We start from the raw sequence: 20,919 nt of genomic DNA, 5'->3' as shown, positions 1-20,919 counted from the left end.
CTCACCTAATAAACTATTTTGCTAGTCTTTAAAGTGCTACTTGACTGCTTTTTGTTTTAAAAGGTGTCTGTAGGGCATCGTACGTAGGCTGTTCACACGCTGGTTCTGATATCATCCTTGATGTCTGTATGGGTTGGTCATATTGCAAGTGTGCTCTGGAAATACATTCTTAAAATGTGCATGGGAGGAAGAGCAAACCCCGGGTTGCCCTACACAAAGCAAGGTGCATTTACAGCCTGACCAGCTCGGCAAGAGGTATGAAAGAACTTTGTTCACTCTATATGTAAATGTCATTAAGCAGCAGTTTAGTGAGCACATGGGGAGACAGAGTCTATACCCCAAAAATTCTTCCTGGTTCTCGAGACAAAGATAATGGACTTTTTAATACAAGGAAGCAAACAGGATTGTGGTGATCTACCACTTAGGGTACATCCACACATCAACATTAGTTCAAAATAATCCATTCTCGAGTAGCTATTACAAAGTAGCTTATTTTGAAATAACACAGCAACACGCAGGAATGCATTTTGAACTAGCACCCAGCTATTTTGAAGTAGCATGTCTGGACACATACAGCCTGTTTCAAAATAGTGTCACTGGATGCCATTATGGCTTTTTTCAAAATAGCGCTGTTCTGTGTCTTAACAGCACTTATTTTAAAGTAGCTATTTTGAAGTAGACATCATTTTTCCTGCAATGAGAGTTATCAAACTTCATATAATGCATCCACTATTTCAAATTTATTTCAACATAGTGGGGGCATAGTGTAGATGATCGCAAAGTTATTTTGAAATAACGGTTGTTATTTTAAAATAATTACAGTCTTAGGCTACGTCTACACTACAAAATAAATTCAAATTTATTAAAATCGATTTTGTAACGCTGGTTTTGCTAAATTTGATTTTGAGTATCCTCACTTCCAGTAGGCTCCCAACAAATTCAACACATTGCTTCCACACTGAAATCACCAAACATTGACTGTTGCAGCAGTGCATTGTGGGAACCTATCCCACAGTTCCCTCAGCCCCACATTCTGAGCCAGGAGCAGCAGCACTGTCAGTTTCCTGGGTCCAGCAGCTTGGGAGACCTGGGAAACTGACAGTGCAGCAGCCCTTGTCAATTACCCAGCTCCTGCTAGCACAGTAAACCCTCCATTTAATGGTCTAATAGGGCGGTCTGTTCTTCCCCACAATCCATTAAATGTGAAGGTTTACTCCCCATCCCTACAGGCTCCACCAACCACAGTCCCACCCCAACATTCCCCCAAAAATAACCTCCCAAAAACAACCCCCCCTAAAACACCCAGAAACATCCCCCCCACCCTTTCTAGAACAACCAAAACTCTGCCACTCACTGGCTCAGGTGGAAAAGCTGGTGGAGCCCACTGGCTGGGGGCACCTGGTCGTAGGTGGCCAAGGGCGCCTGCAGAGTGGGTTCCTGCCCGTGAGTGTCTGGCCCCATGTGCAGCTCCAGCAGCCCGGTGGAGGGGTGCCTGGCCTCACAGCAGCTCGAGCAGGCTGGCCATGGGGTGCCTGGACATGTGTGGCTTGAGCAGCCCGGCTGCAGGGTGCCTGGTCCCTGCCACAGGAGTGCAGCAGCCTGGTCAGTTTCCCAGCTCCCAGTAGTAGTGGGGAGCTGGGAGCCCGGTGCAGCACACACGGCTTTGTGGGATAGATATGGGACACCTGTGGAGGCTGATAAATTTGATTTTAGGAGTGAGGCTTCCACAATGGCCTTTAATTGAGCGTCTCAATTCGAGCTTGACACTGTACCTGTCAGGCAAACTGCAATTTTGTAACCTCGAGATTAATGCTCCTAAACTGAGCCAATGGTATTTATAGTGAGGACAGTCACCCGGTAATATCAAGCCAACTGCCTTAAATTCAAATTTATCTCGTAGTGTAGATACAGCCATGGGAGGCAGAAGCCTTTGAGTCTCTGAGCACTGAGTGCCCCAGCCTGGGGTTGCCGGTAACTTGACGTGAAGAACAAAACTGCATAGGCAAAAATTGTAACTTGAGAGGATTAAGGCTTTTGGTCACTAGAAATCATGTATTGTTTTGTTTGTAGCCATGCCCACCTCTCTTGTTCTTGCTTTGTGTCACTTAAATTTCTGGTCTTTGCCAATAAACTTAATCTTGCTTTATTACAAACCCCACTCTGTGCTGCATAGTCCATTGGAGTGCAAGACGTCAACTAAGATGCCAGGCAGGCATCTGCTCTGTCTTTGCGGCAGCCATAATACTTTCTCTGTGGGTCTGCTAAAAGGGACTGAATGCTGCGAGGAGAAATCTCTGGGGAGCCAGGTTTTGCCGATTGATACTTGCAAGATCAGGTTTAGACTGGTGGGGATGTGAGGGTTTGCTGGTGAGGTAGACAGAATAGTATATCAGAGAGCTGTCATATAATTTAGCAGCAGAAAAGCTCTCAATCTGGCTAAGGCAGAAGGGTAACACAGTGGTTCATGGTTCTGGGTGTCCAGACCAGGACACACCAGATACCCAGTTGTCAAAGCTAAACTAGAGTTTTATCCCTGGTCTACATGAGTTCTCAGTGGAAATTCCTTTTTCAAACACTTAAATGAGCTTATTTTTTCCAGTTCTTTCACAAATACATCACACACGTCTTCCCTGCTTGGAAGACTCGTTAACCTGTTGCCACGCTGAAAATTGACTCTTTATTTCTACCGTTTCTTGATATTATTGCTATAATCAACACATATTTAAACACACTGATGGAGGTTTTAGATGACCAGTCTGTTGCTGCTAGCATTGGTGGAGTTTTACAAGTGCGAGCATAACAATGGGAGAATTTATTTTAATTCTCAATGTAGAACCGCTTCTGTTCAGTAATTCTGAAAATCAGGCTATTAATTTGCTGTAGCTCAGCTCATACATATGTGTAATGCAGATAATTTAGTTTACCTACCTCAGCATATGCTGCTTCATGATAAAGGCACCCACTGGACTTTGTAACCCAAGTCTTAAATGCACACTGTAGTTGTATAAGTACTGGAACTAGGGGTGCTGGCTTTAAGTGGTTTCCATCTTATAAGAATGGGTTAACAGTTTGGTTCAATGGCTCAGTTCCCCTGCTGTGCACATTATCCAGTACCTTTATGAAACTGTTTTAATTCCTACAGGGAATAAGTTGGAGGAGTTATGTAACACAGCTGACATGTTTTCTCAATCCTTTTGATCTTCAGGTTCTTACGCTGGGGCAGTGGTTGCCATGCCCTTGGCAGGGATATTGGTACAATATATAGGGTGGTCATCAGTCTTTTATATTTATGGTGAGTTGGTTATTGTATAATTCCACACAGCTGGATCACCAGTTTTAGACAGTGCAGCATAAATCTATTTTAAAAGATTACTGATGAATGGTGTTTTGCTTTTGGTCTTATTGTCAACTTTCTGTGACGTGTTATTGGATGCTATGGTAACATATTGTAAAATAATTTTAAAACGACAATGATTTCACTGTAGTGCAGGGTTAACAGCCCTTGGGAAAACCCACTTAACTCTTTGGGGCTGCATCCTATTTGTGCCTACAGACCCATTCACGAAGACGTAGGGGCGCCAAAAGCCACACACAATGAAGAAGGTCATCTATGTATGTTTATTAGTCAGTTTCAGAGGTGGGATAGCTTACTTTGATCCTTTGCACAGAGTGAGCTGAATGCTTGACAATCAGGATCACCTTACTGTTTTTACATAGACCATACCAATTTTTTGAACTAACCATGACTTCCACCCCACCCCGCGTAGATATGTGTTTCTGCCCTTCCCCGCATGTAAATGCAGTGGGCTGAATTGGTGCTCAGATACCACAATGGTGGGCACAAAATACATAGTTATAATTTTTCCATGTGAATTTCCTGCTGGACTTTGATTTGATCATCAGATAAATAATTGAAGCATTAGGCCTGACATACACTTCACCCTTACATACTGGTGTTAAAACCAATCTGTTGTCCTCCTCTACAGGAATGTTTGGAGTTGTATGGTACCTATTTTGGCTGTTTCATGCCTATGAGAGCCCAGCTGCACATCCAACAATTACCAGTGAAGAAAGAACATATATAGAAACAAGTATAGGAGAAGGATCCAATGTAGTTAGTGCAAGCGTAAGTATAATTTAATGATCATCGAAAGAACATACCTGGGTTTTGGTGGCTACTGCCATTTATGACAAACACACATATCCAGACTTTGCATGATATGGGTGTGTGGATAGAGATACAGTTTAGAATGTTAGCCTACACGGGCTTGTGTAAAGATTACAGAATACAGCCCATGCATCCAAATATAAAAATCTAATCAATATACACAACTTCATGACCTTTCAGCTCAAGGGCTCTCCACATGTCTAAACTTAAGGGACCTGATTCAGATCTCATTTATGGGTAATTCTACTGAGTTCAGAAAAAATGAAATCAGTTTTGTTACCTAGCTCAGAAGCTGCCCACACCTTTTTGCCAGTGGAGCTTCTGCACGGGTGCACTCAGGGTTCTCTGCCACTTTGGGTCTGAAAACAGCCAAAAAGTTTGGCTTTTTTTGTTTTTTCCCTTATGCCTCTACCTCCTTTCTTAGCTTTGCTACCAGTAACCTACTGAAAACCTAATCCAAAAATGTATCTTTCAGTCAAATCTGTTCTCCACTTAAGTAGGTTGGTTCTGCTATTGTTTGTAAAAATAAAAGCTGTATCTTGATAACTTATTCTTTCCTAACTTACATTCTTCAACATTGTGTAAGAAAATAACCCAGACCTGTTTTGGTTCTTGATGATTTGGTTAACAATTGTGGTGATTGGGTAATATGTCAAATTCTATGCTTGGATGATCACTGGATGTATTCATTGAAATCAAGCAGATCTGGGCTGGAGAGGTGCATGCATATCCAAGTTACCATTGCACCCTTAATGTTAATTGGACCAGGATATACACTTCCTCAGGGAGTACACACATGCACACTGGGTACACAATGGAACCATTTTAAATAGAAGAAAAACAGATATCTATGTTACCCTCAGTACAGACATTTTCTTTTAGGAGTTCTCTGGTAAATAAGGGTGGTTCTGAAGTAATAAATGGAAATTCAAAGTGAGAAGTGTGAACTGAATAAAATGCCATTTGTTCCCAAGGCCTTTAGTTCAAGCCACAATTTAGACTAAAACTGAAATTTGCCTGTCACATGGTTATGGCATGCTTACAGCATGCAATTTATCAGATTGAATCGCTTCAGAAGAACGGGAGGAACACCACAAGGCTTTCCTGAAATTTGCCTTTTAGTTCTTCTTACCTGCTCTTGCTGTACATGGCATCGCAACCCCTAACTCAACAAAGAAGGAAGCTATTTCTTGATTTCATCCATAAACCAAAAAGCTGAGTGTCCACCAGTATTGTTGGTAGTCAGAAGGCACTGGGGTGGTGTCCTGACAAGTCTGCTACTCCATCAGTGATGATAATTGTTTGGCTATGCGTATATACTTCGGCTGTATATCACATTAGCCTCCAAAGAGCACAAAATCAGATAAGGATCAAAGGTGCCAGGCCAGGTTTATTGAAAATGAATCATAGTCTTAGCTTCCCCAGGCCAGATGTGTATGGTTAGGCTAACACATGAAAGCTCAGTACAATGGACTTATCTCAGTCAGTGACATGGGATTCATCACTGCCCCCTAGGTCGGGCAAAGACAACTCTTTGGGGGACACTTACACAAAGGCACAAACAAGTTACACATAATTCCTAAGGTATCAGCTTAGCACCCGCTGAGGCATCTAGATCCTCCCATTACGTCATACATGGTGATTTAATCAGAACTTCCCTATCCATCATGCTGTCATCCTGACTCTACACCAGGGTCGGTATGTGTGTTACTTGTGGGGAGTGTGTTTGGTACCAAGATGTTTCTCCACAAGGGGCTCTGTTGCATCTTCAGAATGTGCTCCCAATCTGTACTTAGCATCTTTCAATGTTTTATACCTTAAACCCCGTTTGTGTCAGATTCTGTTAGCAAACCCTGCCTCTTGCTCAGATTTTAGGATTAGCAAAGTCTTGACCATTGTGGTTTAGGTCTGACACCAGGCCTGTGATACATGGGCACATCTTTCAGGTCCTCATCATACTACAAGTGTCATAAGCTGTTAGGAAATCAGTGAAGTTGAACTGGGATACGTTCATATGAAAGAAAAAATCTGTCTTTGTCTTAGCTTGTACCTGTACAAAAAGTCTTCAGTTTATCTTTTCTAGAAGTTTAGTACTCCATGGAAGAGGTTTTTCACTTCAATGCCTGTGTACGCAATCATTGTGGCAAACTTTTGTAGAAGCTGGACCTTCTATTTGCTGCTTATAAGTCAGCCTGCTTACTTTGAAGAGGTCTTTGGCTTTGCACTAAGTAAGGTAAGTGTCTTAATTCCATCTCTTGCACTTTGGGCCTGGTTCTGCAAGGTGCTTAGAGGCCTCAACGCACTCCAACGCCAGTTACAGCTCAGGGTTCCCAGCAGCTGGTAGAACTGGGCCCTTTATTTGCTTCCAGCGCTCTTGAACAATGAAAATAAGTGCTAGATGACAAACGTCAACTCACAGCATAAAATTACCAACAAGCCCAAAGAATTGCGATAGACTACCTAGCTTAAGAAAGAAACTGTCTGTAAAAATAGAAGCATGGCACTGAAAACTCATAAATAAAAATAAGTCCAGTGTGTATTTGTATTAACACTAGAAGCTGAACTGTGCATTTAGATAATTTTCATCCAAAGTCCCCTTTTTCTCATTGTACATCACGTACCATAACAAAAAGGGCAGCATACAGTCTCCTTCCCAAGGCAAGATGAAAGAACTTGAGCATCTGTTCATAGTCATAAGCCCATTCCTGCAAGAACTTAAGCACATGTGTAACTTTACTGACAAAAGTAAAGCACAGGTTGAACCTCTCTAGCCTGGCACTCTGTCATCCAGCAACATCCGTAACCTGGCATGATTTTAGTTACTTGGATATTGACATATCATGGGTGTGGCCAAGTTTCCTATGATCCCATGAAGTTTGTTTGCAGCCACTAGTCCTGGCTCTCAGTGTTCTGTGCTGTTATTTAGTTGTAATTTACCCTTAAGTGTCTTTGAAGAGTCCAATAAGCAGTGGAAGTGTTGGTAATGCTGCTGGAACACATTGACCTCCCTGTGGTCTGGCAAATTCTCTTGCTTGGCATGAGTCAGGTCCTGTGGGTGCCGGACTAGAGAGGTTCAACCTGTATTTGCAAAAGTCAGGTCTTATTGGTTAATATCCCCCTTTTTATTACAAATTGATTATCTTGTCTCTGAAACGTGCAGACACTCCCTTGACAGGGACAATATATGGCATCGCATTTAGTATGAAAAAGAGAGCTTCTTATAAATATAAGTGGTAAAAATATGTACAGTGACTGAAAGTCAAAGTAGTGTAGTCTAATAATAGAAAACATGTCATGTTCGTGTGCTTGTAATTAGGTTTGACAGAATATGATTTTTTAAAAATAATTCTGATGGATAATACCAATGGTTATTTTTTTGGCCTTTTCTCTTTTTATCTATTAAGTTTTCACTGTTGTGAGAAATTATGGTAGGGTCAGACAATTATTGAATGACAGCAGACATTAAGAGTGAAAAAGTTAAAAGTTTTGTAAACTATTAAACACACAAATTATCAGCATCACATGTCAAAATATACAAAGGATACATCCTTAAATCAAATTCCAATAAACTCTCAAGCAGCATTTTTTTCTCTGCCTATCTGTAAATTTCAATTATTATAGATGGAAATATTTTCTTTTATTTCGTGCATATGGTGAAATCAACATTTACTGACATTTACCAATAATAATTGAGTCCTTCCAAGCCTATTTATAATCGGTGCAGGGGTAAGTGGGGTCTTAACCATCTTTTCATTTACTCCTTGGCATGAGGAACTGTAAGAACCAGAAAACTGTGAAAATTCTAGGCTCGGATTCCCAACCTATCTCAGGCTCCTCTAAGCTGAAATGGAGGCACAGAGAAGCAGAAAAGAGCCATAAAACGCTCATTTTAGACAGAGGGAGAGTTCCTCTGGCACAGAAGCTATGGGGTGGGCCATAAAGCTGCCACCCAAGGACTTCCTCATAAAGCCCTGGTGTAGGGGATCCCAATGGGCAAGATAGGGTCAGTGGATTTCTAGCAGAGCTGTGGCTTAGTGACCAGACAAAGGAGGCTGTCAAAATTTAGGACCAACTCCCCTCTGCCCCCTGGAGCTCTTTAAATTATGTCAAAGCCTCTCCAGCTCCTAGAACAGCTCAAAACTGGGATGGCCCAAAGGTGACTTAAAGAAAGCATAGCCCTCCTCCCCATAAGCTGAAAATTCTGCAAGATGTACAGCCCAGCATCACCCGTGTTAGTGTCTCTTTAAACAAATCAGTTCCAGAAGAAAACACACCGCTTAGCAAAACTAGAACAAGGGAGGACGTTGGCTTATGTATAGTTTGTTTAATTTCAGGTTGGACTATTGTCTGCAGTCCCGCATATGGTCATGACAATTATTGTACCCATTGGTGGGCAAATAGCTGACTTTTTACGAAGCAGAAAGATCTTAACCACCACTGCTGTAAGAAAGATCATGAACTGTGGAGGTACGGCTGGATTTCCCACATAAAACAGATTGTTATGTGTTGCAGCTTCCGCACAAATCACAGCATCTCTCTTCCTGTGTTCCCAACTTTTCCCTCTCTAAGCCTAGGTGGCAACTGCCAGGTTCCACACTGCACCCCTTTCTTCTGGAAACATCCTGGCTTTATATCTTAGCCAGGCTCTCCCCACTCTGCTAGACTTACCTGCAGGGGGCCCTTTCCTCCTCCTGCTGCATCTACCCACCAGCACGTCTGGTCACTCTCCCTGGCAGCTGGGCATGGGTGGACAGTGGGTTGGAACCACTTCACAATGGCAGAAGCAGGCCACCCCAGGTCACTGCTCTGTGCTGCGCAGCAGCTGAGAGAGAGCGTGGCTGGGGAGGCAACAGTGGCCACACCCCTTCTGCTCCCTGCCTGGGTCCAATTGGGGGTGGCAAGCAAGCTAAAATATGCTGAGACAGAGGCTGGGGGAGTCTAGCAGGGATTGAATATACCTAGCACGATGGGGAAGGACAGAGACTCTCTCCCTCCTCTCTCCACAGGCCAAGCAGAAATGTGCATTTGACCCAACACGCTTCCCTATGCATCGCTTATGGTATGGGATAAACACCCCACCACAGATGTATTCTTGCTGTGGATACAATTTTGTCACACTAAAATTGGGCAAAATTCACAGAACAGTACTCATAAAACCCTACGAATCAGAGCATGGCCATGGCAACAAAAATGTGCCAGTTCAACAGCAAAGTATTACACAGGCATTGACACTGACCCAGAAGCAGGGCGGTCCACTGGGGTGAGTCGCGGTTGGAGATGCTGCTTCCTCCCTGAGCTCTGCAGCTGGGGGCTGGAACCTGAACTCACGGGAATCTCTTCAAATTACAGAATCCATGAGCTCCATGACAAAATTGTGGCCTTAGTAATAATGTAATTGTTCATCTGATCACAGTTAGAGAAAAGGTACCAAGCTAGCTGGACTGTGGAACCACTCTAGTTCATTAGTGCCTTTGTTCTTATACCCCTCTACATGGCACCCTATGGATGACGTAATTAAGAGTTGCATCTGCTTATAGCAGATCTAAATTTGACCCTAAACCATCAAAGAAAATTTCCAAATGACCTGTCCAGCAGCTTGCCATTATGTCATCCACGCTTGATGCATCTGAAAGAATGATTATGTGACAAGTTAGAAAACACTAATTCTTACCAAAGAGAGAAGTTTATTTCCAGAAGTTCCTTGTAGTATTTGATGAGGATTTATTGTAATAATATTACACTGAAAAAAACCCCAACAACTTCATTCATTTTTGTTATCAAAGTCATCTAAGATCACTAGAGCTGAAATGAACTAGAGGAGATAAATAATTCTCTCTTTTCCCCAAGTTTGTTTATTTTAGGCATTTGATAGCACCTTGTATATATTCACTTTCATGTTTCCCTGGTATAGTCAGTGAGCCAGTTACTCTTGTTGTTTTGTCAGGATCTTCTCATACAGCAACAGGGAAAAGAAGAACTATTAAAAATAAACAAACATGCAATCAGCAAAATGCTATTGTGAACTCACAAAAAATTGACAGCTGGGTTCAGTGGCAGATGCAATGTGCCAAAGTATGTTAATTCATATTTTTAAAACTCTCTAGATTGATGAGTCCTTATTGGTGTCTTATATTTTATAAAACTTAATTTAGTCATATGTTTCATCTGCAGGTTTTGGCATGGAAGCAACTTTGCTTTTGGTGGTTGGTTACTCACATACAAGAGGTGTAGCTATCTCCTTCTTGGTGCTGGCAGTAGGATTTAGTGGATTTGCTATTTCAGGTAAAATTTAATCTTTTTAACCATCAGATTAGCTTCTTACATAGCTGTTTGTAGGGCAGCTTTGTTTCCTGCTGCAATAGAATGTTTACTTCAGAATTTGCATAATGTATATATACATATGTAAGTATGTCTGTATAGGAGGTAGCGTTTGGGAGAATCTGTTTATCTGACGAATGAAAAATCAAGACCCTAGTATTCAGCATAATGGACGGTTTGAATAGGAGAGGCAGATCCCACAGAGAATGGGTAGATGATATAGTAGATTGGTGCAGAGCTAGTCTACAGAAACTAAGCCATGCCGCACTGGACAGGGAAAGATGGAAGGAAATAGTGAGAGAAGCAACCAACGGGCACTGAGCCCATGGTTATTGATGATGATGATGATGATGATGATGAGTGTTTATCACTGTAAGTTTACAAAAGCTCCATGCTCTTCTGATTGCAACACACACTTATCTCAGAATATTAGGCTGTTATCATTCAATATATATAACCTAATAGGATATAGAGCTAACTATTCTGAAACTCTAAAGTAAGATAAGAAGGTTTGAAATGTGGTTTAAACAGTCAGGCCATGCCTACACCACAGCAATCTGTCAGAAGTTACTGTGGGAAGAGATCTTCTGACAAAACGTCAGTTGATGGATCACGGCCACACATGAAAGCAGATAGCTCTGTCAATCTGTTCTGTCGACGGAGAGCAGCCGGGCTGCCCGGAAGCTCTGTCAACGAGACGGCCAACCAGAAGGACAGCAGACAGGGCTGCCTGGTGACCCAGAAGCTCTGTCGGTCAACAGAACCCTCCCCTTCTTCCTCCCAACCCCAGAGTGTCCACACAGCTTTTTTGTTGTCAGATTCTGTTGAGAAAGGCATTCTGCCTGATGGAGGAGAGGCAGAAAGCTGTTGACAAAAGTGGTGAGTTCTTTTGAGAGAACGCATTTTAGTGTGGATGCTTTGCGAGTTTTGTTGACAAAACCGGGGTTTTGCCAATAAAACTCTCCTGTGTAGACATAGCTTCGGTGTAACTCCGAGACTGTAATCATGTTGGTTCTGTCTGTTGGCTCCTCAACAGCCCCTTTCAGTCCCCCTGTAACTATGATGCTGACAGAAAGTGTAGGAATTACCTGTCTACTGCCTGTTCCTGTTGTCAGTTTGCTTTTCCCCTGCCAGCAGCATCTGCTGGGTCATCTGCTGTGTGTTCTGTAACTACTCTGCCCTGTGCAGGCAGTTTCATTTCAACTCCATGGGCTTATCCAGGAGCCTGCTGAACTCTGCAGCTCCTTGGACATAAAATGGTGACTTCTGTTCATCAGGGAGACCTATTAATGATCATAGAAGTCTGACCACAGAGAGGAGGAATCTTGTATTCTACTGAAGAAATATCAGCCATCAGAGATGCAGGAGGAGATTTTATTTCTATTTAATTTTACCAGTACTCAGCCTGTCTGGTGCTGTCAGTTTTTTTGAACTCTTGAGAAAATACAGTTTGGAATTGATGTGGCGTTTCCATGCTGTTATTCACAGCTGATATCCACAGTTTTTGTTACTTACAGTATTACGCGGCTTGACAATCACTTAAATTATTTTTTTATCTTGAGTTTTCTTTTCTAATAAAATATTTATCCCCTAGAAATCTACAGGAAATGTAATTAAACTTTCACTATGTATTCTCACTGTATTGTGGTTTGGCAAATTGTCACTACAGGCATGAGGAAAAATGTTTCTGAAAATGCTCTCTAAATTAAAGCCTGAAACTGAATTTAAGAACTAAAGTAACTCAAACTGATGAGTTGTTAATTCTGTAATGATAGGTGCATCACTTCCGATACTAGGTGACTGCAGGCACTGAAGCCAGAAAATCTCAAGTACAGGTTGAACCTCTCTCGTCTGACACCCAGGGACCTGACTGGTGCTAGATGGGAGAATTTGCCAGATCATGGGAAGTCAATATTGTCTAGCACACGGCCAACACTTTTACTGCTTACTGGACTCTTAAAGGCATTTAGCGGTAAATTACAGCTAAATAACAGCACAGAATGCAGAGAGCCAGGGCTGATGGCTACAAACAAACTTTATGGAACCACGGGAAATTTGGCCACACCCATGAAAAGTGGTTGTCCAACTAATTAAAATCATGCCGGATTATGGATGTTGCTGGACAAGACCATTCTGGATAAGAGAGATTCAACCTGAAATCAAAGAAAGCAAAATCTCCTGTACAATTGTGCCCCAGAGCTGGAGATGCAGGGATGAAAAGAGAGGAGAAGCAGGGTGAAGGGACGCAGCCCCCCTTCCTTTGCTAAAAGCAGAGGGCTAGCTTCCCATTCTCCTTGGTTAATGCACTGTGGGTTTCCTCCTCCTTTTCCAATCCCTTTAACCACTGTGACACAGATCCTATGAGCCTTGTGTTATGAAAACAACTGTGCAGTTGACTGTGGCTGCTGCTGTTACAGGGTTTAATGTCAACCACTTGGATATTGCTCCCCGCTATGCCAGCATTCTGATGGGGCTTTCCAATGGTGTGGGGACGCTCTCAGGGATGGTATGCCCGCTCATTGTTGGCGCAATGACTAAACACAAGGTAAGGCTTCCTGGCCTTTTTCTGCAAGGAGAATTACATTACTTGCAAGGGGAAGGTAATTTCAAAGGTTATTGAGCCCTGAATTTTTTTCAGTAGTGTCCTTTTTTCCCCCACCCCTTACTGAAATACGAAGAGCTGTATCCTCAGCTGGTATCAATGGAAGACAGATACCTCTTTACCCCTACCAAGCATCTTGCCCTGAAAGTTCATGAGGGTACTGTTTTAGGTGGTCTCATGCCCTCCTGCAGAAAAACCCACAAAAGTGAATTGGAAAACTGCAATGTGATACTGCTAAGTTTCCTAAGCAATCATTGCTCTGAGATGCTATTTGCCTCTTCACATTTAGACCATGCTCCTTCTAACTAACTTAATGAGTCTCCTACTGTTTGCAGGGAAATCCTGTTAGTATTTTATTTGCTATCATTATGGATAGGTCCCCACCAAATTCACAGACTGTTTTGGTCACTTTTTTAGTCATAGGATTTTAACACTGGTAAATGTCATGATTTGTGCTGTTTAAATCTGAAATGTCACCGTCTTTTAATCATACTGTCCTGACTCATAAAACAGTTGTGTGGGGGCTGCGAGGTTATTGTATGAGGGTTGCAGTTGTGCTCCCTTTACTTCTGTGCCCCTGCTGGCAGCAGCAGCACTGCCTTCATTACTGAGCAGATGGAGAGCGGCGGCTGCTGGCCAGGGATTGAACTCTGAAGGCAGCACTAAGACCAGCAGCAGCACAGAACTAAGGTTGGCCTGATACGCTATTACCACCTTTATTTCTGCTCTGCTGGCTGCAGAACTGTCCCCTAGTTAGCAGCCACCACTTTCTGGCCACCCAGCTCTGAGAGCAGCAGTAAGGGTGACTTAGTGTATGTCTACACCTGGGAATAAAGCCAAATTAGTTAAACTCAATTTTACAGCATCGAGGTTAAGTGCCCTGACCAGCTCAGAAAGTTGATTTAGTGTGTCCTCACAAAGTTGCCTAAGTCTGACTGTAGCAGCAGTGCATTCTAGGCACCTATCGCACAGTTCCTGCAGCCCCTCTGCATTTTGGGGTTTTGTGTTGGTGTCTTGGGGGGGAAAAGTCACTGCAAGTGGTTCTGGGTTCATGATGTCATCATCCCAGAATTCATTTCCCCCACTTCCCCTCTTCTAACTGGAAATAAATGGCATTTTTACATCATTTCCATATTGACCAACAGCTGCCATTACAGGCACGAATATGGATCCCCGTATGCTTCCAAGTATGATGCAGTGTTCTGTGCTCAGTTCCCACACTGCGATGCAGTATCTTCTGAACATAATGCTTATGGCTTCCAAGGGCATTGATAGAAGTGAAGGTCTGGAAAGGAGAACCGCAGAGTTTCTGGCAGCACTGGAAGAACTATATATCATGGAGCGCAGGTTCTGGAGCCGTGAAACCAGCACTGACTGGAAAGAACACATCATTTTGCAGTCCTTGGAAGATTAGCAGTGGCCATGAAACTTCCACACATGTAAGGCAACATTCAAGGAACTTTGTGAACTGCTGTTTCCTGTCCTGAAGTACAGCAATACTAGAATGAGACCTGCTTTGACAGTCAAGAAGTGTGTGGCAATTGCTTTTTGAAAGTTTGCAGTGCCAGAAAACTATTGATCAGTAGGCAATCAATTTGGAGTGGACAAATCTATGGTAGGGCTGTTGTCATACAGGTAGCCAAGGCAATCTACATGCTTCTTCTGTGGAAGACAGTGACTCTGGGGAATGTGCAGGAGACAGTGGACAGATTTGCTGCCATGAGGTTCCCTAACTGCAGTGGGGCCATAGAAGGAATGCACATCCCCATCCTGGCACCTGTCCATCAGGCCTCAGAGTACATTAACAGCAAGGGGTATTGTTGTAGGCCTTGGTGGAGCATAAAGTTCACTTCACTGACATCAATGTGGGGTGTTCAGGAAGGGTGCATGATGTGTGAATATTAGGAATTCTGGTCTGTTTACAAAGCTCCAGAGTGGGATGTTCTTCCTACGCCAAAAAAATTAACATTGAGGGTATGGACATGCCGATAGGGATTTTGAGTGACCCTTTTTACCCCTTGTTCCCATGGCTATGAAGCCCAACACAGGAGCTCTTTAACTACATGCTGAGCAGGTGCAGAATGGCAGTAGAATGTGCCTTTGGCTGTTTAAAAGCCAGGTTCAGATGCCTTCTAGCAAACTTAGACCTCTATGAGAAAACACTACTCTTGTCATTGGGTCCTGCTGTATTCCTCATAACATGTGAGGTTGGAGAGGAAAATTTCATGCCTGCATGGGGGACTGAGACAGAGATCCAGGCAAGAAACTAGCACCCAATCCCAAGGGGAAATGGGAAAGCCCAAAATGCGGCACTGAAAATCAGGGATGTCTTGAAAAACAAGTTTGTGAATGAATGTGAAAGGCATTCACAGGCATCCCTTTCCCACCCAGGCTGTTGCATTGCCTTTAATGAACCCCCGCCTCCAACTGCAAGACAACCATCACCACCAAAAAATAATGTTTTTATGTAGGGGGCACTAATGGAAGAGTGGGGCGGGGCACAGGGAAAATGGATAATAAGATGATGGTTAATTGTCAAAGGTTAACCTTCTGGTAGGTTTTGATTTTGTGGAGCTAAGAAGCAGGGTTCTCCATGGCCTTCCCCCCATTCTGGGTTACTGATGAGAGGAGGGGTCAGAATGTGTGGAGGGAGGAGGTATGGAAGAGGGGGCATTGATTGGACAGGGGATGCAGAGTCAGGAGCAGGGAAGTGGGCTGATTGGGTTGAGGTGGGTCTCAAATGATGGTGCCTGGAGTGTCTGGGAGGTGCAGTGCCCCATCCAGGGGAGGAGACTGAATGGGTTAAGGGTGGCATGTATCAGTGTTGCCTGGAGTGGCCTGGGGATGATATGGCTCTAAAAGGGGAAGGTAATGTGTACAGATATAATGGGGCATGTGTTGGAGATGGGGTGCATGGTTCGCTGACTTTTTCTCAAATGCATCTTCAATTAAGGTTGAGGTCCCTGATTGTGATTTCTCAATCAGTGACTCAATCAGTTCTGTCTGGTTGCTCATAAAGTTCATGAAAGGCTGGACTGGGCCCTTAATGTCTTTAGCAGTAGCAACATTTTTATCTTTACTCAGAATAATGACCATACTGACAAAAAGAATGGCTGTCTGTCTCTATGGAAGAACATATTGCAACTGCAAGGTCATTCTGGTGACCATTAAGACTGAAAAATGAATGATTCCAAGCAGAACAATTTCAGCTCTTCTGTGTCTGAGGTTTACCTTCAACACTATGTTCATGGGGAAAAAAATTCTTAAAGAAACTCCAGAGGATGGGATGGGGAACGCACTGCATGTCCCAGGGATGCTGGCCCATAGGGGAGTGGTTGGCTGCATCATGACATTCTAAAAGCCTGCTGGCCCAGGAGGAAATCGGGGTTGCCTGGAGTGTGTGCTGCTTAAAGCAGTGCCTGGATTTTAAAGTGGCTGCTCCATGAGTTAAAAAATCTTAAAAAGTCAGTGCAGGTGTGCATGTGAACCAGGGGAGAGTCCAACCACTTGTGGGCCTGAGGTGGGAGTTGTGGGGTACCATGTGTCCAATCACCCACCGGACTGTGGGAGGGGAATGGGGTTGCCTGGAATACTTGCTGCTTAAAGCAGAACCTGGATTTTAAAGTGGTTGCTCCAGGAGTTAAAAAAAATCATTAAAAGTCACTGCTTTTTTTGCATGTGAATTATGGTACAATCGGCCACTGACCCAGGGCAGATGGGGGTTGCCTGGAGCGTGTGCTGCTTTAAAGCAGTGCCTGGACTTTAAAGCAGCTGCTCCAGGAGATGCATGAGTTTTGTCCTGCACTGGGTAGGTCACAGGCAAAAAATCTGTAGTGATTCACAAAACTGCCCATGCATTCTACATTGCCAAACAAGACATCAGCCTCATCAGAATAAGGAAAAGGGATAAGGAAAGATTGGTTGTTCTGTCTGGGTATCCTGTTGGAAAATTTACCATGGTTTCAGATCACTTACTGGTGGCTTGGCACTGTAAAGCATCTTACTGTGGAAGCAGAAATAAGTCAGGTCTCCCCAAAAATCTTGTGAGGAGAATCCAGAAGTACCTGTCTAAGACCTTCAATGCTCCATCCCCAGAGATATTAACAAGCTGTTCTAAGGGAAAGGGACTTAGACACTTTACCCCGTGATTGTAACATACTAATATCAGTGGGAAAAAAGCATACTTACCAGAGTCCCTCTCCAAGATCGAGGTTTGCTTCCAAAGCCACCTCCTGATGGTGTCCACAGGCTCCAGCTTGACAAACAGCTCCTGGCTTTCAGGATCTACTTCTACACTGGAATGGACCCTGCTGTCACCCACCTCTTCCACAACAGGACACACTTCATCATCGTCCTGAGGAACACTCTTCACAGAGGTGTCTATTCCCTTTCTGGGGGAAAAGGTTGCATCTGCCTCCAGAATAGCATGAAGTGCACAGTAGTAGCAGCTTATCTGGGGGAGATTGCCCAGACCAGCCATTGGCTTGCTTGCATTTCTGGTAGCCCTGCGTCAGCTCCTTGCTTTTCACACAGCATTACTGAGCATCCTTGCTGTACCCTTTCTTAATCATGCCTTGTGACCTTTTAGCATAAAGAACATTCCACTTGCTGGCTTTGAGCTGTTGGAATATAGCTACTTCCCCCACCCCCTCCCACACACACTAAAATGAGGTTAAAGTTCTCCTGATGGTTCCATGCTGGGGCCATTTTGCGATCCTCAGAATTCATGACTACAGGCTGTGCTATGTGTGCTGCAGAGATGTGAGCCATGTGGGCGCTCAACATGCCGGCCAGAGAGGAAAGGAAATCTAACCAAAATTCCCAGGCTGATGACCCCAGTTTCTTGTCACTGGAGAGCAGTCAGGGTGGAGTGATGACTGGAAAGGACACCCCCAGGGGTGTGGCTGGATGGTTTTGAAAGCTAATAAAATCAATTTGAATAATGCTGCTGTCTCTACTTGTATAGTTTGGCATTGCAAATTTGACTTCGCTAGTTACTCTGGGGGCAGGGGTGGAGTCAGCAGGACAAAAGTTGGCAAAAGAGCCCCTTAAAATTGACCTATTGAGCACTGGGGTGTAGATGGATAGTTTATAAAACCGACCAGAGACCCTTAAATTCAACTTAATGTCCTAGCATAGACGAGGCCTTAGGCATGGGCGGTGGGTATCATAGGCCGGGAAAAGCAGTGCCTTCCCAAACTGCCTCGCCTTGCACCACTCAGACTCCACTGGGGCCTGTCTCACAGCCCAATGGCTCCCTAAAGCTCTGGGGACGGGGGGAGGTTGCAGCTGTGCTGTGTGCCAGAGCTCCTGGGCTGGGGGAGGCACAGCTGTGCTGCCCATTGGCTGCCTGGAGCTCTGGGACTGTGCTATCCAGGGCTTGGGGCCTGAGGTCTAATTGTGTGGTGGGGAGTGGAGGCCTGGGCAGAGGCCAGTGGCCAGCAACAACACCGGCGTGCAGGGCCTTGGTCAGAGGATGAAGCTTTGGATGGGGAGGGGGCATGGCTGGGAGTACTTGAATCCCCAAGCCCTGGGGTCACACACAGTGCACAGACATAGGTTTGGTATTGCTGTGCTTACTTCTGCACTGCCGCTGACAGGGTGCTGCCATCAACACTGCGCACTCCATCAGCATTACAATCGCTGCTCTCCAGTTGCCCAGCAGCAACTGAAGGCAGCAAAGAAGTAAGGGGGTCTCTATGATGAACCTCCCAAAATAACCTTGTGATACCCCCGCAACTCCCTTTTGGGTCAGGATCCCCAGTTCAAGAAATGCTGGTCTCCCCTGTGAAATTGTAAAAGTGTGCAAAAGGCCAGATTTCATTGAGCACACCAGATTGCCCAGTCCATGATGCGTTTTGTGCGTCTGTGAATTTGGGAGGGCCCTATTTATGGGGAAAAAAGAAATATTCTTCACAATAATTTTCTTCATGTTTTATCGATAAAATTAGGACTCAGACAATGTACCATGTGCACTAGTTCCTGGTTTAAGCCAGCTGTCTAATTCCTTTTACTGCAAACCTAACGAGGCCTGTGTCATTCTTTCAGACCCGTGAAGAGTGGCAGAACGTCTTTTTGATAGCCGCTCTTGTACACTACAGTGGAGTGATATTCTATGCTATCTTTGCTTCTGGGGAGAAGCAAGAATGGGCTGACCCTGAAAGGCTCAGTGAAGAGAAATGTGGCATAATTGATGAAGATGAACTGGCTGAAGAAACCGAGCTGAACAGTGAAGCTTTAGCTACTCCAAAGAAAACCTATGGTGCTACCAGTCAAAACGATGTGAGGAAAAAGGCATGGAGAAAGCAAAAGGGAGTAACGCAAGACATAGAGGAACAGACTTCCTACCACTGTGAAAATGGAAATTTTCAAGATAGGTTGTAATGGCTGAAAATGTGTGGTTTGTGTGGCAAGTGTCCCCCTTCTGCCTGCCCAACCACCTTCTAGTGAGACAGTATCCACATGTATTGGCTTATTCATTCACAGAAACCCTAGTTTGTGTAAGATGTGGTAATTCTCTCTTTGTAGCGTGGAAGAAGAGCTAATAGAAATATAACTGGTAAACTGAAACCTGGCTTCTGATTAGATCCGTATGGGATGGACTGAGGGCTCCCTACACAACCGTATTGAATTTAGCAGAGTTCTACCCTGGTATAGTAGTTGCATGGCTCTATTTGTAGGCATAAGGCCCTATTTGTCTAATTTAAGTAAGGAAAAGACCATAATGGGTTGGGATTCATGGTAATTTAACATTTCCCCTACCACAATGTGTGTTCAGTAGGAAGCCCTGGACACTGAAGTCTGGCCTGGTTGTTCATGTAGAGGGGTTTTTAAACTAGGGGCCATGAACTCTCAGGGGGTTGCGAAGTTATTTTATGGGGGTGAAAAGCTGTCAGCCTCCCCCTAAACCTCACGTTGCCTGCAGCATTTAAGATAATGATAAATATTAAAAATGTGTTTTTAATCTATAATTGGGCTTGCACTTACAGGCTTGTTGTGTGAAACAGGTCACCAGCACAAACGTTTGGTCAAGTTTTAGGTTCCTGCTAAGAGGTGAGAGTGAAGGAAAAGCAAAATTATTAAATTAAAATATAGTGAAATAAAGTCACCCAACAGCAGGAGGGGATTGTGTAAGCAAGGTGGCAGAAACTATTTTTCCAACCATACTTTCATTCAAGGAAAAAAAATCACTCTCTTCTTTATGCATAACACATCCAGGTTGGACAAAGCAATATAATGGGTACTGTAAATATTCGTTCCTTCAGATCCTCAAAAGCCCCTCTGTGATTTTGTGTTGGCATGAAAAATTATTTTGAAGCAAAAGTAATCTTCCAATTCATTGTTTGTGGGTAATATATATTTCTACTTATGAAAGAAGATCATGTCCCACAAAGATAAGATTTTCACTCAGTTCATTATTGTAAAGTGCTTTAAATATATTTTTCTGGGATAAAATGTGGGCAGAATTATAGGCCTCCGACTAACAACCCATGTTTATGTGAATGAGATCACTTAGGTAAGTAAAATATATAGTGTGGGGCCTACACCTCTTTCCTTTTATGTATTATAAGTCGGTTCTCACTCAGAAGCTTCCTTGACTGCAGTCTCTTCATTGCTATGAATGAGGTACGGTATGTGTGTGTGTGTGTGTGTATATATATATATATATATATATATATATATATATATATATCTATAGGTGAAAAAAGGATTTCTATTTAAAGAAATAACCTGATTCTTAGATATTCTAATTTTAGTATCTGCTATCAGTGCATGTTCATCAAATGGCTTTAGACTTTTTCTACCATTTTTGGAAGCTACCAAAATTAAA

At 43.5% G+C, this 20,919-nt stretch overlaps 1 protein-coding gene across 1 annotated transcript in view; it reads left to right on the top strand.

Moving 5' to 3' along the window:
* Positions 1–19,472, top strand: part of SLC17A8 (solute carrier family 17 member 8) — a 44,427-nt gene extending 24,955 nt beyond the window's left edge. Inside the window, exons 6-12 of the mRNA XM_075002630.1 lie at positions 3,206–3,292; positions 3,987–4,126; positions 6,252–6,401; positions 8,503–8,635; positions 10,340–10,450; positions 12,904–13,031; positions 19,137–19,472. Of these exons, the coding sequence (XP_074858731.1) occupies positions 3,206–3,292; positions 3,987–4,126; positions 6,252–6,401; positions 8,503–8,635; positions 10,340–10,450; positions 12,904–13,031; positions 19,137–19,472 (1,085 nt within the window). The remainder of the gene's footprint in view (positions 1–3,205; positions 3,293–3,986; positions 4,127–6,251; positions 6,402–8,502; positions 8,636–10,339; positions 10,451–12,903; positions 13,032–19,136) is intronic.
* The last annotated feature ends 1,447 nt before the right edge of the window (positions 19,473–20,919 follow it).

The sequence above is a fragment of the Carettochelys insculpta genome, chromosome 1 (assembly GCF_033958435.1).
Source record: "Carettochelys insculpta isolate YL-2023 chromosome 1, ASM3395843v1, whole genome shotgun sequence".
In the NCBI taxonomy this organism is placed as follows: Eukaryota; Metazoa; Chordata; order Testudines; family Carettochelyidae; genus Carettochelys; species Carettochelys insculpta.
The sequence above is the reverse complement of the archived record's forward strand: the minus strand, read 5'-3'. Positions and strand labels throughout refer to the sequence as shown.